The sequence below is a fragment of the Solanum tuberosum genome, unplaced genomic scaffold, assembly GCF_000226075.1.
Source record: "Solanum tuberosum cultivar DM 1-3 516 R44 unplaced genomic scaffold, SolTub_3.0 scf00227, whole genome shotgun sequence".
Lineage (NCBI taxonomy): Eukaryota > Viridiplantae > Streptophyta > Magnoliopsida > Solanales > Solanaceae > Solanum > Solanum tuberosum.
In genome coordinates, this window is record NW_006239150.1 from 128106 (window position 1) to 145497 (window position 17392).

The 17392-nt window shown below is 32.3% G+C and overlaps 1 protein-coding gene and 1 pseudogene across 1 annotated transcript; one reads left to right on the top strand and one right to left on the bottom strand.

The window, feature by feature from the left end:
* Positions 1-5780: 5780 nt before the first annotated feature.
* Positions 5781-6704, top strand: LOC107062418 (uncharacterized). The gene has a single exon (XM_015313025.1). The coding sequence runs from the start codon at positions 5809-5811 to the stop codon at positions 6502-6504; it is 696 nt and encodes a 231-aa protein (XP_015168511.1). The 5' UTR covers positions 5781-5808; the 3' UTR covers positions 6505-6704.
* A 2744-nt stretch (positions 6705-9448) lies between these two features.
* Positions 9449-17137, bottom strand: LOC102590799 (2-hydroxyisoflavanone dehydratase-like; annotated as a pseudogene).
* Between the last annotated feature and the right edge of the window lie 255 nt (positions 17138-17392).

A 17392-nucleotide genomic window follows, 5' to 3' on the forward strand; every position in this document is an offset into this window, starting at 1 on the left:
TTTACAACTTTCCATATATATTGCATATTTTATTATTGCTTTATCCTTGAGTATCATGAGTTGAGTATTTCGAGTTGAATATCTTGAGTATTTCGAGATGAGTATCTTGAGTTGATTTGTGCTTCATTGTGTCGAGTACCTTATTGTTGAGTTTCACTGAGTTGAGAACCTTATTACTGAGTTGAGTATCTTATCCTTGAGTACTTCTGAGTTGAGTAAGTTTGAGTAGTTTTGAGTATTCCTTGAGTTGAGTAAGTTTAAAAAGAGATAAGTATGTTTTCTTTTTATCAAGTTCAAGCTTATGTTATGCTTTAGAATTTCCCTTACATGCTCGTACATTCCACGTACTGAGTCATTTGGCCTGCATCATTTCATGATGCAAATACAGGTATTCAGGGTCATTAACATGAGCTTCGTTGATACCGCATGGAGTTTGAGTTAGCTATGGTGAGCCTCCTTGTTTCCGGAGGATTTCATTTACTTTTCAGTTTTGTCAGGATGTCGTGGGTCTTGTCCCGACTTCCATCTTTGTCATTTAGAGGCTTCATAGATAGACAATATAGTTTCAGAAGTCTATTAATTTAATTTGTTAAATGTTTTAAAGACTTAAGTTGCCTCTTTTATGGCGAGTTGAATAATTTATTTTATTCATAGTTTTTCATTTGAGTTAAACTTTGTATTTGAGTTTCATGAATTTTTATTTAGTTTTTAAGCTTTGTATGATTGAGTTAGTCCTCCGATTGTAGTTAGCCAGGATGAGGGTTCGCTTGGGAACCAGCAATGGTTCTTGAGTGTCAGCCACGTCTAAGGTGTAGGCTCGGATCATGACAAATTTGCTTTACGATCAAAATTAATTAAGCTCCAACAAATACAAATTATATCGTGTGTTATCTCTATTACACTCAACTGATTCTCATACACGTTAAACTCTTCAATATCTTCCCCTTTTTCTATCATAAACGTGCATTCCTAACAAAAATGAGATTGAAAGGCAGTAGTATTATTTAAACCATAATGGTGAATTATCTATAACTTTTTCAATCTTGCCGAGTCACATGTTCTATTTTGCAGAAATAAAATTTCACAAACTTCATCTTATATATATTATGTGTGTAGACTTTTGGAATTCGTGTATGGCCTCAAACAAACACCAAGGCAATGGAATGAGAAGTTCTTGAAAGTTGTTTTTCAATTTAGCTTTATTGATCCGAGTCCATATGATCATTCTCTGTTTATAAAAAAAGATGGACAAGATTTGGTAGTCATCCTAGTGTTTGTGGGATAGTGGAAGCACTCTGCAGTCGATAAAGAAAGTCAAAATAGCATTATATCAAGTGTTCAAAATGCAGAATCTAGGTGAATTAAGGTGTTTTTTTGGATATTGAGTTACCGAGTGAAAGTATTTTTATTTATCGTTCAAAATACTCATTATAATGAACTTTCATAAAATACACCACAAAAATAATAATTTAGAATTGTGATTTTTTACTTTTACATATTAGTTGAAAGGAGACAACAAAAGAATAAAAAATAATCAAATTCTAAGGAAATTTTTTAAAACATTGATCCGGTAATAGTTTTTTTTTATATATATAATTGACACATTACAAAATACCGAAATAGTCATTAAGGATGGATAATTTAGTCGCGAATAATATTGATGTGGATACTAATATACAATTAATGAAAGAAATTTTGGTCGTTAATAAAGTACTTGTATAAAAGGCAAATCTTGTGGCTAAGGAGGAAATATAACGACTAGAATTTATATGGTCGTTAAATGTACTTTTAACGACCGAGTTTCAATTTGATTCATAACTATTAACTTTTAACGTCGGAACTTTTAACGATCGGCACAACCAAATTTGTTCGGATCGACAATTAGCGTCCAGATTTGGACTATTAACGACTAAATTTCCCCTCGCTAAAGAAATCTTTTCTTGTAGTGAAATTACTACAAGTTTTTCAATCTTGAAACGAGTGGTTCTATTTTAGAGAAGAAAATTTTCACATTCGTTTTTCTTGGTCATATTCTATATAATAAATTAAGGATCTATCAATAAAATTAATGGCTTAAAATAATATTCTTAAATATATAAAACACGCATAAAAAATAATAATTTAAAATTATGTTTTTTTACTTTTACATAGATGTTGTTTTTAAGGTAAACAGTTAAATAACATAATTTTCTTAATTAACATCGAACGATAATATAAAATCAAGAGATTAATTCTAGTTAATAAGATGTTAGTCATGTGTTTGCTATATATTACCTTGGATGTTATTACAAAAAAAATATTTATTAATATAAAATCTTGAGTTATTTGATTGAAAGTTCTAAAATACTTTTCATAAAAAATAAAGATAACTTTTCTATATATATAATTTTGAACCTTTTTTCTACTATCTTCATTTTAATTGAAAATAAAATTATAATTTCAACAAATTTTTTGTCTCACAATATTTTGGGGTCCTAATACCATTTACTGCCTTCACCATCGAGCCACTCATGTATTCATTCATAGGACCATGGTTAACATGAGTGTCAAATGGCGGGTTGAATTGAAATTAAAGATATTAAAATGGGTTGAAATAGAAATCGAGTTGGGTCTTGATCCACTCAAGTTTACTTTGGATTCAAATGAGCTAAAAATTGAGTTGGATCATGAACCGCGCATCTTGACCCGCTTAATATCAATAATTTTAACATATTTATTTAACTTTTACAACCACAATTTGAATTTCAACTCAATTTTTTTTTAAAAAAAATAGTTACAAATGGATAGATAAATCCTAAAAAATATAAAATATAGTAATTCATACTTTGATATAGAAACATACATTACATAAATGAAAATAAAGAGTCTTAAAACAGGTTGAAATTGAAGATTAATTTGGACTCAATTGAAGATTCTCTTAAAATGGGTTGAGATTGAACCCAGTTCAAAATTATCTTGAGTCCAACCCTTAAAATTTTGATAGAATAAGACATGTTACCTATATTTAGGCTCATTTTTTACCAGGGGCGTATCTAGAGGGGGTGTCGTGGGTTCACGTGAACCCATGCTTCCCTCTCTAGATCATAAATGCAAATAAAGAGTCTTAAAACAGGTTGAAATTGAAGATTCTCTTAAAATGGGTTGAGATTGAACCTAATTCAAAATTATCTTGAGTCCAACCCTTAAATTTTTTATAGAATAAGACATGTTACCTATATTTATGCTCATTTTTTACCAGGGGTGTATCTAGAGGGGGTGTCGTGGGTTCACGTGAACCCATGCTCCCCTCTCTAGATCATATATAATAGTGTTATATTTTTAAAAAAAATATTTAATTATAGATGTGTGAACCCACGTTCATAGTATCATATAATAATATGATGATGATTGGGTGCACCTCTCTAAGTGAGGATAAAAATTTAAGTCTTATATCTATCTTATCATTTTGAGTAACACCTCTCCAAGTGGTTATCGGTTACACTTTTGACGTTTCAATTAATTTATCTTTTTTTTTCCTTTAATCTTTCAAATTTTCAAGTGTGTTACATTGAATGTTTCTAAAAGTTTTAGCACTGTAAAATTTTTATATAATTAAATCAAATGTGTATATTAAAATTTAAAACTAGTAGTATTATATATTTTAGACCTATAATTTTTAAAATTTAATGGTTCATATTAAGAACCTAAAAGTCAACCCGATCAAATTTATATTTAAGATGTATTTTTTCCTAATCGTACACCCATCTTGCCGAAATCCTGAATACGCCTCTTTTTACGCCCCTAATTGTTAACCTCAGATATTAAGTACAGCCATTATGTGCAAGATACTTTGTAACATTAAAAAAAAATAGAAGTAACATTTGTCATAACACCTATACAAATAAAAATACTAATCTATAGGATTATCACCCTAGTTAATTATGTTCATTAGCTGTCTTGGTTAGACAGGAATACTTCAAAATACAAATCTTAATGCCAGCTTTTTCATGATATCTAACACATTGTGAACACTGCTAAAGGATAATTACCTCATAAAATATTTACTCGTAGTTGATGTAAAGATAAAATATAATGTTTCTATTGAAAATATATCAAGAAATTAAGTGTGTCACATGAATTACGATAAAAAAAAATTAGTTATAATTAGGAATCCCCTTTAAAGGGAGTTTAGGAAGAGCCAAGATCTGCATGTTCTGTTTAATTTTGTTGGGAAGTGAACAATCACATGGTTTGAAAATTAGCCTCATGTGCCCACATGCCTATAACTTCTCCTATGTCATTATGAACTCTCTGCTAGGTTATGTAGGGTCAAACTGCTAAAATATTTGTTTTACTCACTAATTAACTACTACATCTTTTTTTAATAACTAATTGTGATATTCTAGCTAATTATTCATGCAGATTTGGACTATTCTATCGAGTTTTGATTAATATAAATATCAAATAACTTTATCAACAATGTTTAGATATTTTCTTTTCCAACGTAACGTTACTTACCATTTTAAATCATGATCTCTAAAAATTTTCTTATATGCATTATTGACTCCTAATTGACCTCACTTTGTGTTTGACAACCCTAACTATTTTCTTATGGTATGCTAGATAGGCTATAGAGTTGAGAGATCCAAAAAATTTGAAAGGAGACAGCGAAAGTCCAAAGAAGAAAAAAAATCAAATTCTTAGGAATTTTTTTGTTGAAGAATTGTTTTATTGTCTTGTATGCTTATATTATAAATATTGAATCCTTTTAAAGACAATAATAAGATTCCATGTTACTATTAGAAAAATCTCTCTTTTCGTACCAAAGTTGTCCATGCATGTGCCTTTTCCATTTTTTTTTAAAAAAGACAGCAAACAGCTCATTTGTTTCTATTTCACCAGACCACTTAGTTTAAATATATATATTCTCACCGTCCAAATATTTACTATTAGCATATACTAAAGAACCGTTAAAAAGAGTTCAGAAGTTCAATAACACACTACGACGCCCCAGAGATGGGGAGCAAGGATTTAGGGCGTGTTTGATACGAACGAAAATGTTTTCTAAGAAAATAAGTAAAATTTTATTTATTTTCTTGTGTTTGATATATAAGTTAATTTTTTTTTATATATATATAGTTTAGACAATATTATGCGAGATGGGGTGGGGTATGAATGCATGGGGATGGGGATGGGATAACGAGATAGAGGTGATGCGTGTTGAAGAATGAGAAGAACCAAATCAATTTATAATGTCATTTATATAATTTGTTTTTCCTACTTTTACTTTTAAAAGTAATTTTTCCTATTTTAAGAAACTTTTTTTTAAATTTTAGAGAACTCATTTTCTAAATATTTTAATCAATCGAATATGGAAAAATAAAAAGCATTCTCAATAGAGAACACACCCTTATAGATTGTTTAATTCACGAAATAAGATCATGAATATCTCAGAATTAATTCATACTCTATTTAATTGATGATATTACTAATATATTTAAAAATAAATTTATACCTCAAACTTTGGTGTTAGCTTATCCTATTTGAAATGTGAGACAAATTAATCTCAAAATAATTTTATGCGCGAACAGAAAAATGCCCATGGATTCTAAAGTTTAGGACAGTAACATCAAGTAGTAGTAGTAAATTTCACTTCTATATATATTTAACGATTTTTCTAATAAAAATTAACTCTAAATTAAAATTATTGAGTTCGACCACACTTGCACACTATTTCCCTGTGTTCCTCCCCTTATAAAGCAGAACTATTCTTGTTCTTACCTTTAGCCTACTCCATTTTCTCTTCCTCTTTTACTGATACAACTAAAAATGATGTCCTTAGAAACTGCATCTAGATCTGTTGATCCGAATTCGGGTCCTCGAATTTCCTTCTCCTCAGAATTTCTTGATGAGAAAAACTTCATATCCATTTGTCCAAATTCTCAACCAGAGAAAAAGCGCGAAAAAGAGCTTAATGCAGCAGAATTCGAGTTCCTATCCAGCAATTTCACAACCGGAAACATGACAACAGCCGACGAGCTAATTTTCGAAGGCAAATTACTTCCCTATTGGCAAATCCACCATGCTGAAAAACTCAACAAGATTAGTCTCAAAACAGAGCATGCTGAGGAACAAGTGAATGAAAAACAGGGGAATAGTAAAGAAGAACAGAGCAGGCCAGTAAATTGGTTTATCGATGAAGATCCATCTCCTAGACCACCAACATGCACTGTATTATGGAAAGAGTTATTAAGATTGAAAAAACAAAAACAAAGGCCTTCCTCATTATCACCTTCATCTTCATCTTCATCATCCTCTTCTTCTTCTAGCGCGAATTCTGAAATTTCGCCCACAGATGAAAGCAAAGAGAAACATGTAGTGGACAAGATTAAGAAAAGATTGGAGAGATCTAAATCAGCAACTATAAGAGTAAGGCCTTTGATTAATGTGCCGATTTGCCGACAGGGGAAAAACAATGCAATACCACCTATTTTTCCTATTAAGAAAGGAAGAGTAGAGAGATGATCAGAGCAGAAATTGAAGGTTATCATCAGTTTTACTCAAATTTGTATAGATGTTCTATACTCTTTCCTTATTTTTTTTAAAAATAAATTATTTCATTTGGATTTAGATTAATGTTCCTTCTAAGGATATTATGATTGTGTTTTCATTTCTTGTAATGTATCAAAAACTTATTCCATTGTAATCCCACATTTTTAGCTTTTCAATTGTCTTTTTTATTACGTCAGAAATCGGAGGTAAGGAAAGGGGAAATAGGGAGGAGATTACAAAATAGAGAATCGAATCCTTATCAACGAGATGAAAGTCCAGACAATAAACTGAGCTACTGAGATCTCGATATTTTTTAACTGAAGTATTATATTTCAAAACAAGAAAAAGCGAACCATATAGTTAGTTGTTTTTAGTTCATTATGAACCTTATGTCTAGTTGACTTTCCTTATTAATTTTCTCCCTGTGGAGGGGATATAACAAAGAAAACATGCATACAATTAAGTTACAATAACTGAAAAATTGTGTTCAAATAAATTTCATGGTGAATTACAGTAAAATACATTTTTATGTAATCTATTTTGAGGACAAATGAATCAAATATTCATTTTTCCGTTATAAGAAAAAAACACAAGGTAAAAACCGTTGGCCAAGAGATGTTAACGTTTCCAATTAAGTTTTCGCAACCAACTCTCATCGTCATAGTAAACACTATATTGCCTCCAGCACTATCCCTAGCGAAAATCACCATGGGGTCGCCGTTTGAGTCTTTACATACGTGTGAAGCTACCCATTGTGGGGCAGTCCAACAATTCTCTTGAGAGTGTATAATCAACAGACACGACGATGTCATTTGATATTGAGAAAAGGGTGGAAACAACTGTATGGCTGGCAACAGGACCGGTAGCGGGACTATCGGAATGGAACCGGGTACCACGGGACGGACCGCCGTGTGGTGCCCGTGGTAAAAAGCTAAATGTTTGAGCCTCAGGTCGCGGGATCAAACCCGTTTGACACATTTTCATTTTTTCTTTTTTAAAACTGCTGGCTCCTCTCATAAATCACACTCTCTCTCTCTCCCTAATTACTTGTCCACTTTTCCTTTTATAATTGTCCCTAATTACTTGTCCAATTCGACAAATAAAGAAATGACAATTTATTTATTTTACCTATTATATCTCCAATTAAATGATTAATTACTTTGAAAAATGTAGAACTTTTCATCCACTTCATAATTAATAGTAGTAAAATGGTAAATTCACTATGTCATTAATCATTTTCTTAATAGGTGTGTCAATTCAAAAGTGAACAAGTAATTAGAGACAGAGGGAGTACTTAATAGCTTTTCGACCTTTTTCATTTTTTCTTTTTAACCATTGTTTCAAATTATTTGCTACTTTTTTTATCTTTAAATAATTTTATACTTATGAAATTTAGCCTAATTCATCTTACTCCTAACATTAGATATTATTTTTCTATCCTATATTAATTATTTACATTTTACTAAAAATAGTTATTAAAAATTATTTGTCAATTAACAAAATTGAACAACATTTTTTTTATTTTCATTGTCCAAACAATTAATTTTTCTTGAAAGTGTAAACAAAATTTGTAAAAATATGCAAAAATGTGTATCTTAAACTATCATTTTTATTTATAATTTTTTAAAAAGTAAAAGAAAAAGTTAACAACTAATAGAAATGGATACATTTTTTTTTTTCTCTTCTCAATAATTTCATAAACACTTAAATACATCAAATATTCTCCAACAAGAAAATATAACAGAAAGATCATCAGTAATTTTAACCAATAATTATATAAGTTTTGGTACTATTTTCATGTAACCCAAAATCAAAAATACATCCATAAACTCCTACATATATACATACTCTCTCAATTTATATGATATTTTTTTATTCTTGAAATTCAAGCTACGTGAAATTTAATTAATATTTCAAAGTATTTATTATTATTACATTAGCATGATAAGAATTGCAACTTATGTTTGTTCATAAATATTACCTTCTCGCTAAGTTGCAATTCAACCAAAAACATTACTAGTTGCAATTCTTATCATGTTTATATAATTTTAAAAAAGGAAAAAAAAAATATGCCTTATAGCTTGAATTTCGAGAACAAAAAATAACCTATAAATTAATGGAGAGAGTAAAATGAAAAAACAAAAATTGGTTAATTATATTTGTATTTTTGTTGATTGACAAGTAATTTTAAATAACTATTTATGTTTATCCTAAAAATAATACAATTGATTTTGTATGAGGTTAAAAACAGATATCTTAATTTATGTTAGTTTAAATCTTTTTTAAATACATAATTATTTGACTTTAAATCAAAATTAATATAAATATATTTATCTTTATTTGATTTTTGAAAAATGAACATTATGAACCACCATAAAATTTTCGTAAACAACCTACAAGCACTTTTTTAAAAATTTATACATGTTTATTTCTATTTTATTGATTGATTTGTCATATAAATCGAAAAGACGAGTAATTCGGATCAAACATAAAGTTAATTTAGCCGATGAATCTATTTGGCACCCAAAGACTCTAAATCCTGGATCCGCCTTTGGTTGCGACAGTGACAAATATAACTATGCTCCAGGTAAAAATTCTCATGAATAAATCGAGTATTTGAAGTTGAAAGTAAAAAAATGTGGTGTTGGAAACCTTTGCTTCTCTGCAATATCGCCTTATCTTTTTGTCAAAGGCCCTCACAAGGTACTCAACTAGAAAAAGTGGATGTTAAGTACACAAAAGACTTTGGCTATTTGCTGACACTAGTCCTAGGCATGAGAATTTCTTTTAATTGAAGGATCGGGACATAACCATATCTTTCGCCCATTGAGTTTGATCATATCTGTGCTATTGTCTGATCATAATAAGGCGAATGGAGATATTATTTCATTTAATATCCTCAATACATAAACACACTTCACAATTTGATAAAATTAGCAATACAATTAATCAGATTTTTGGCTTTGTCACTCTCAGGATTCAAAATCTGAAAGCAATGTCCTTCTCCTTCAACATCAATCACCTCTACTGATGTCCCACTTTTCTCCACAGCTTCTGCATAACAAATCCCCAAATTTCTCAGCCCATCTTTCTCCGCTACACACACCAAAATCTTCAAACAATCCAGCTCTGCCAATCTTCAAGGTTTTTCAACTAATGGATTAATCCTCAAACTTACACTTTAATATCTTCAAACAACCCAACTCAACTTTGTTTAATGATATAAAAGTGTAAGTTGAGTGATTTTATTGATACAAAACAAAGTTTAATGACTTTGCTAAACAGTTTCTCAAAGTTAAGTGACGTTTTGAGATATTAACTCCATTATTTGAGTTAGAACAAGCATAAAGGCAAAATCCTTGAGCAACTTGGTAATTCTTAGAGATCTAGCTTGTCTGCCTAGATTTGAGCTACAATAACAAGTTGTTCTTGTTATCGTGTTACTACTACTTTGGGTCTCTCCCATACTTTGTTACCCCAAAATGGATTAAACAACTCTTTGTTGGGAAATTATGGATTTCTTTTGTGTAAATCCAAGACTTTTTAAGTGAATCCTAGAACTTCTGCTTGTATTATAATTTGATTTATTGATCTTCGTGTATCTTGTTCATGACATATATCGAAGGCTAGCTCAAGCCCACTAATATGGGATTTTAGCATGATCATAATTAAATGAGAGATCTATACATTCTTGTTTCAATTCAGTATGTCTCATTCGGTAAACAACAAGAATATTATGCATTACTTTTTGAACTAGAAAATATCAACTCTAAATAGTAAAGTCATTACGAATTTGGTCACCTTGAAAAAAATAACAATGCATTGACATAATACAAAAAGACAAAGTAGCTCAATAACACAAATTCACGTACGACATTCAAAATTATAATTTTCAAACAATCTGAAACGGAAGATAATAGCTAGTTAGTTGCAATATGTTGCAATAACATTTTATTTTATTTTGATTTTAATCACTTGTTGTGAATAAAAGAAGCATAATGCATCATCATATCTTTAGCTTTCTCACATTCAGGTTTATATATTTGAAACGAATGACCAACTTCTTCAAGTTCAATAACCTTCAATTCTCCATTCCATCCACTTTTCTTCACACCTTCAACAAATCGAATCAATGTTTCTCCAGAAATATACTCATCTTTCTCCGCGATACAAACCAAAAGTCTTGAGCAACCCAACACCGATAAACTAGGTACATTTTTAGCAAGTGGATTAATCATTGGACTATCCATAACAGATAATCCTTGTTCTAGCGATGGACATATGTTTATCCAAATCTTATAAGGTATACCCTCTTGATCGATGTTTTCTATCAAGAAGTATGGAAAAGCAAGAATTGAACCACATATTCCCACACCACAATTTAAACTTTCTTTACCTGCTCTCATTGTCATAGTAAAAACTATATTACCACCAGCACTGTCTCCGCCTAAGAAGAGTTTATCAAAATCACCATAGGTTTTTAACCATGGGTCATAATTGGTAAAAGTATTGGTTATAACAGAGTCGTCTTTGTTAGCATGAGAAGTGACCCATTGAAGTGCGGTCCAACAATCATTATAGATTGTTGGCACGTCATTCTCTGGGGCTAACCTATAGTTTACGGATATGATAATGGCGTTTAATTGTGAAGCTAAGAGATTTACGTAACGATGAGTCCAATTGGTAAAGGGGGATTCGATAACTAGTCCTCCACCGTGGTTATAGACTAATACGGGGAGCTTTTGGTTGACAGTAGTAGTGTTTTTTTGGAAGATAGAGCCTAGCAGAGACATCAGATGAGATGATAATGTCTTTGGATGAAACGTCATTAGTTGTCTGTGATAGTGGAATTCAGTTTACTGTATGAGTTTATATAATTCAATGGTAATATTATGTTCATTTATTTTCTCACTTGATTTTATGAGTTTATAGAATTCAATTGTAATGTTATAATTCACTTGATTGTATGAGTTTATATTGTAATACTATAATTGATTCATTTTCTCCCTAACTTCAATTTATTATATGAGTTTATAAAATTCAATTGTAATACTATAATTCAAGTGTATGCTTTGTTTATCACAACAATTGAACTAATGGTCGAGGAGCGTGATTCAAACTTCATTACTTGATTTGTGGGATTTTTTCCTTGATTCCTGGGATTTTTAAAAAAAAACTATCACATTTATTATTAATTAAATTTAGAGTCTTATAATTTGTATATATATTTAATAGTCACGTGAGATATTGAAGATTTACAGAGTTGTTTGTAGAAGAACAGAAGATTAATCTTTCATAGATTTGAGAAGAAAAAGTTGTATTCAATAAAGCTGTATCACAACTATTTATACATGTACTTCTCATTCTATTCTTAGATCTAGAATGTAACTAACTAACAACTTTATAACAGATTAACTAACTCCTAACTATAAACTTGAAGAGTAGTTACAGACTCTTATTTCTATCAACACTCCCCCTCAAGCTTGGAGGAGCAAATATGTGTAGAACTCCTAGCTTGGACAATAAGAGCTCATGTTGTACTCTATTTAGTCCTTTGGTTAGAACATTAGTTGGCTGACTTTAAGTTGGTATATAACTGATGTTGATTAACCCTTGTTGCAGCTTCTCTCTACTGAAATGACAATCGATTTCAATATATTTGGTATGTTCATGATAGACTGGATTGGCTGCTAACTGAATTGCAGATTTGCTATCACTGTATATGTTTACTGGAAGAGTTATTTCAGCATCCAAACTCTTTAGCAGCCCTACTAACCATACTAACTCAGCTACAGTAGATGCCAAACTTTTGTACTCAGCTTCAGCTGAACTCCTTGATACTGTTGTTTGCTTCTTAGCCTTCCAAGACACCATAGACTCTCCTAGCTTGATCACAAATACAGTCACAGACCTCCTTGTAGTAGGACATGCTGCCCAGTCTACATCACAGTAGGCTGTGATTTCAGTGCCTGAACTGCTGGATAACAACACACCCTGGCCTGGTTGTTTCTTGATGTACTTGACTACTCGTAGTGCAGCATCTATGTGGGATTTTTTAGGTTGCTGTAAGAACTGACTTAATGTTTGCACACTAAATGAAATATTAGGTCTAGTCATGTTCAAATATAAAAGCTTTCCAATCAACTTTTGATAGGCACTTGATCTACAAGCTTGTCTCCTTGATTTTCCTTTGTTTGATCATCATATTGTTTTGATGTTAGCTTGACATTCACATCCATAGCCTGATGGCTTAGCACCAGATAATCCAACTTCAGCAATCAGTTGGAGTGCATATTTCCTTTGATGCATAACCATTCCAGCCTCTCACCTTGCAAACTCTATTCTAAGAAAAAATCTTAATTCTCCCAAATCCTTCATCTTGAACACTTGTTGTAAGGCTTCTTTTGTTTCCTTAATCAGCTCAAGACTACTTCCTGGAACCAAGATATCATCAACATATACTAAAATTATTGTGAATCCTTCAGAGGTTTTTCTTGTAAACAGAGAATGATCATGTTGACTTTGATTGAAACTGAGTTTTTGTAATGCCTCTTTAAGCTTTTGATTCCATTGTCTAAGTGCTTATTTAAGACCATATAGAGACTTTACCAGTCTGCATACTTTCTTCTCCCCCTGACTGGTAAATCCTTGTGGCAAGGTCATGTATATTTCATCGTGTAGATCACCATTTAAAAAGGCATTGTACACATCCATTTGATGAATGTGCCATTTTCTTGCCACAGCTAAAGCTAGGATAGTTCTTACAGTCACCATCTTTACCACATGTGAAAAAGTTTCTTTGTAATCTATCCCCTCTTTATGACTGTATCCTTTTGCCACTAACCTTGCCTTATACCTCTCTACCTCACCAGTAGACTTGTATTTTATTTTGTAGATCCACTTACAACCAATTGCAGTCTTTCCTTTAGGCAATTCAGACAATTCCCAAGTATTGTTACTTTGCAAAACATGTATTTCAACCTTTATTGCTTCTATCCACTTTGGATCTTTACTATCTTCTACATATATTGCTGGTTCTTGCAGCATAGATGTTAAAGCTATAAAAGTTTGATAAGGCTTAGACAACTGAGTGTAAGCCACACAATTAGAAATGGGAAACTGTACTTCCTTGTTAATGTTTAATAATATAAAATCCTTTATCCATATAGGTGGATGAACTCCTCTTGTAGACCTTCTTGTAACCACTGGCTCTACATTTTCTTGAGTTTCATTAACCTCAGGATCAGGTCCTTCTATCATTTGATCTAACACTGGATCATGCTCAGATTCTTCTGGCATATCTCTTTCTTCTTCATACTCTGACCTTATGTTGACATCTCTTGTGACATTGTCACTCCAGTCGAAGTTCAGTATTTCCAGAATCATGTCATTTACAAAAGGACCAGTATCATCTGTTGACAATCTGGATATAAATGGAAACACAGACTCTTGAAACCTTACATCTCTACTTACAAAGAAACTCTTGGAAGCCAAATCAAGCAATATATACCCTTTTTGAGTCTCTGAATAACCCATAAGAACTGAGGCTTTGGACCTGGATGATAACTTATCACTTTCTGATAAGACCTTAGCATAGCACAAACATCCTAGTACCCTTAGATGTGTTAGCAGTGGCTTATTTCCATAGAGCTTCTCATATGGAGATTGTCCTCCTAGTACCTTACTAGGCATCCTATTTATCAAATATGTTGCTGCAAGCACACACTGCCCCCAATATATTAAAGGAATGTTGCCTTGAAACCTTACTGCCCTAGTAACCTCTAACACATGTCTATGCTTCCTTCTTGTCACTCCATTTTGTTGTGGAGTGTAAGGACAAGACCTTTGATGTATTATTTCTCTATCTTTGAACATCTTTGTACACACAGAATTTACAAACTCTAACCCATTATCAGACCTTACATTCTTTACTACTTTACCAAACTGAGTTCTAACAAACTGCAGAAAATATGACAAAGTAACACATACATCTGACTTATTTTTCAACAGAAACAGCCAAGTCATTCTTGAGTAATCATCAACCACTGTAAGAAAGAATCTATTACCAGCAAAAGTAGATTGTTTGTATGGACTTCATACGTCCAAATGAATCAAGTCAAAACAGTCAGTACTCTTACTGCTACTACTTGGAAATACAACTCTTGTTTGTTTTGAACAAGGACACACATTACATTTATTCAAAGCTTTGTTCACAACCTCTGGACTAACAGAAAATAACCTGCTCAATGCATGAGATGACATATGCCCTAATCTTTTATGCCATACATTCACTTCTTCTTCTGATAACTGCTTTGCTTCTTTTCCTTTTCCTTCTGCCAAACATGACTGAAATTGCACCTGACCCTATGTAAGATTCTTCAACAGCAAATACAACCCAGCCTCTTCCTTACCAATCTCCCTCACCTTGCCAGTGTAGAGTTCCTGAAACACACAGAAATGTGGAAAGAAAGTGATTGAGCATCCTAACTCCTTTGTCATCTGACTGACTGACAACAAATTGTATTTGAACTCTGGAATGTGAAATACATTTGTGATTACACTTCTTGGGGAAATTGAGCAGGATCCAGTGTGAGTTACATATACTACTTTACCATTAGGCAAACTTACAGGTTTTGGATCCTTGACATTCACTATAGACTCCTTAGTTAATATACCAATATTAGAGCTCATATGGTTGGTGGCACCTGTGTCTATAATCCATATCTCACTATGTTTAGAAACTAATAGAGTTTTACCTGCTGAATTAGCCTGAACTCCATGAGTTGCACTACCTGATATGTTTCCACAATCTTGATTCTGGTTAAGCATCTTCAGAATTTGACTGTATTGGTCTTTGGTGAAAGTTGCCCCTGCTGCTGCTAGAGAATAGGTCGTCACTTTCTTTGCGGTTGATGCGGTTAAATCAACTAGTAGAAGGAAGGTGGCACAGTTAATCAATTGAATCCGCGCTTAGAAAGAATAACTTTGAAGCCACGTTTCACCCACTGCACTAGTGTTAGCTTGTGATGTTTGACCCTTATCATGAGTGGCACTCCCATAGTTGAATAAAGAATCATTTGACATCCCATCATATACATTTTTTTTTGTAGTATTAAATTCATTTCCAGTCATGTAAGCATTATGACCTGCTCCATTATTCACTTTTCTCTTCGACTTAAAATCAGGAGGGTATCCTATCAACTTGTAACATTGTTTTTTAGAATGCCCTTTGCATCTGCAAAATTCACATATCAACCCCAAGTTCTTCTTGAACCTGTTATATCCTTGGATGTTAGACTGACCTCCAGTTCTTGAATACATTGCTAAGGGATTAACCCCAGTAGAACAGATGGAGTTCAGTCCTATATTAACACCACTGGAAGTCAATTTCTGACACTCATCATTCACCACCATAGCATAGGCCTGATTGACTCCAGGAATTGGACTCATCAACAAAATTTGACTTCTTGCCTGTCCAAATGACTCATTCAATCCCATCAGGAATTGATAGAGCTTTTGTCTATTTTAGATGTTCAATAAAACCTATCGACCTCTCACAGTCACATCCAGAAGATGGCATCAAAGTTTCATATTCATCCCACAATCCTTTAAGCTTTGTAAAATAGACAGACACAGAATCTGTTCCTTGTTGAAATGTAGCAATTTCTTTATGCAAACTGAAAGTTCTTGACCCATCCAGCCGATCGAATCTTTCTTTCAAGTCACTCCAAACCCCTTGGGCAGATGTTGCAAATGCCACTCCTGCTAACAGACTTTAGGACACAGAATTTAGAAGCCAAGAGAGAACTATCGCATTTACTCTTTCCCACTGACCTCCTAACTCTGCACTCACATCATTCTTTCTACAGGTTCCATCCACTAGTCCAGTTTTGTTTCTTCCAAGCAATGCCAAACGAATGATCGACTCCACACAGCATAGTTTTCGATCCCAAGGAGTTGAAAAGAGATGAGCTTAACCCCACTAACATCAGCAGGACTTAAGTACAGAGGATGATTATAATCCACTACTTAATTTACAGGAATCATTGGTGTGGTATTTCCATGACCAGGAACTCCACCATTATCGATCTCAGTATCTTGGCCACCATTATTTGCCATTGATCTTGCTATTTTTCTTGATTTGTATCGCGGAAGCTTGATGATTCTTCTTCCAGACTCTGATCTTCAGAAATCTGATGAATTTTCCAGACTCTGATCTTCAGAAATCTGACCTTATGCACCTGATCTACTCAGACTTTGATCAAGGCTCTGATACCATGAAGGTTTACAAAGTTGTTTGTAGAAAAACAGAAGATTAATCTTTCATAGATTTGAGAAGAAAAAGTTATATTCAATAAAGTTGTATCACAACTATTTATACATGTACTTCTCATACTATTCTTAGATCTAGAATATAACTAACTAACAACTTTATAACAGATTAACTAACTCCTAACTGTAAACTTGAAGAGTAGTTACATACTCTTATTTCTGTCAATAAAAGGTATCATGTACCATGTACGTCATAAAAACGTTCGACTCGACCGTCTTTATAGACTCGAAAGAAAGGATATACATCTTTAACAACCTCAACATTGTTTTCCATGATGACCAAAATAATTAGTGTTGAGAGGCTTGTGAGAATTTGGATGTCAAACATTGAAGTCACCCTTTGGATTTTATAGATAGAGATATTTTTTATAGTACATTATTGCTTGTTTTAGTAGTTCCAATCTTTTTTTCTAGTTGTTTATATTTTTTTGTTTTGTTTTATAGTTATTAGAGATCTAGTAAAAATATTTTTTTTATTCAAATTGTTAAAGGTTAAATAATGACCTTAATGTATTAGAAATGGTTTTAA

Excerpts from the sequence above, each read along its gene's own strand:
- LOC107062418 (XM_015313025.1), top strand. The coding sequence starts at position 5,809 with ATGATGTCCTTAGAAACTGCATCTAGATCTGTTGATCCGAATTCGGGT.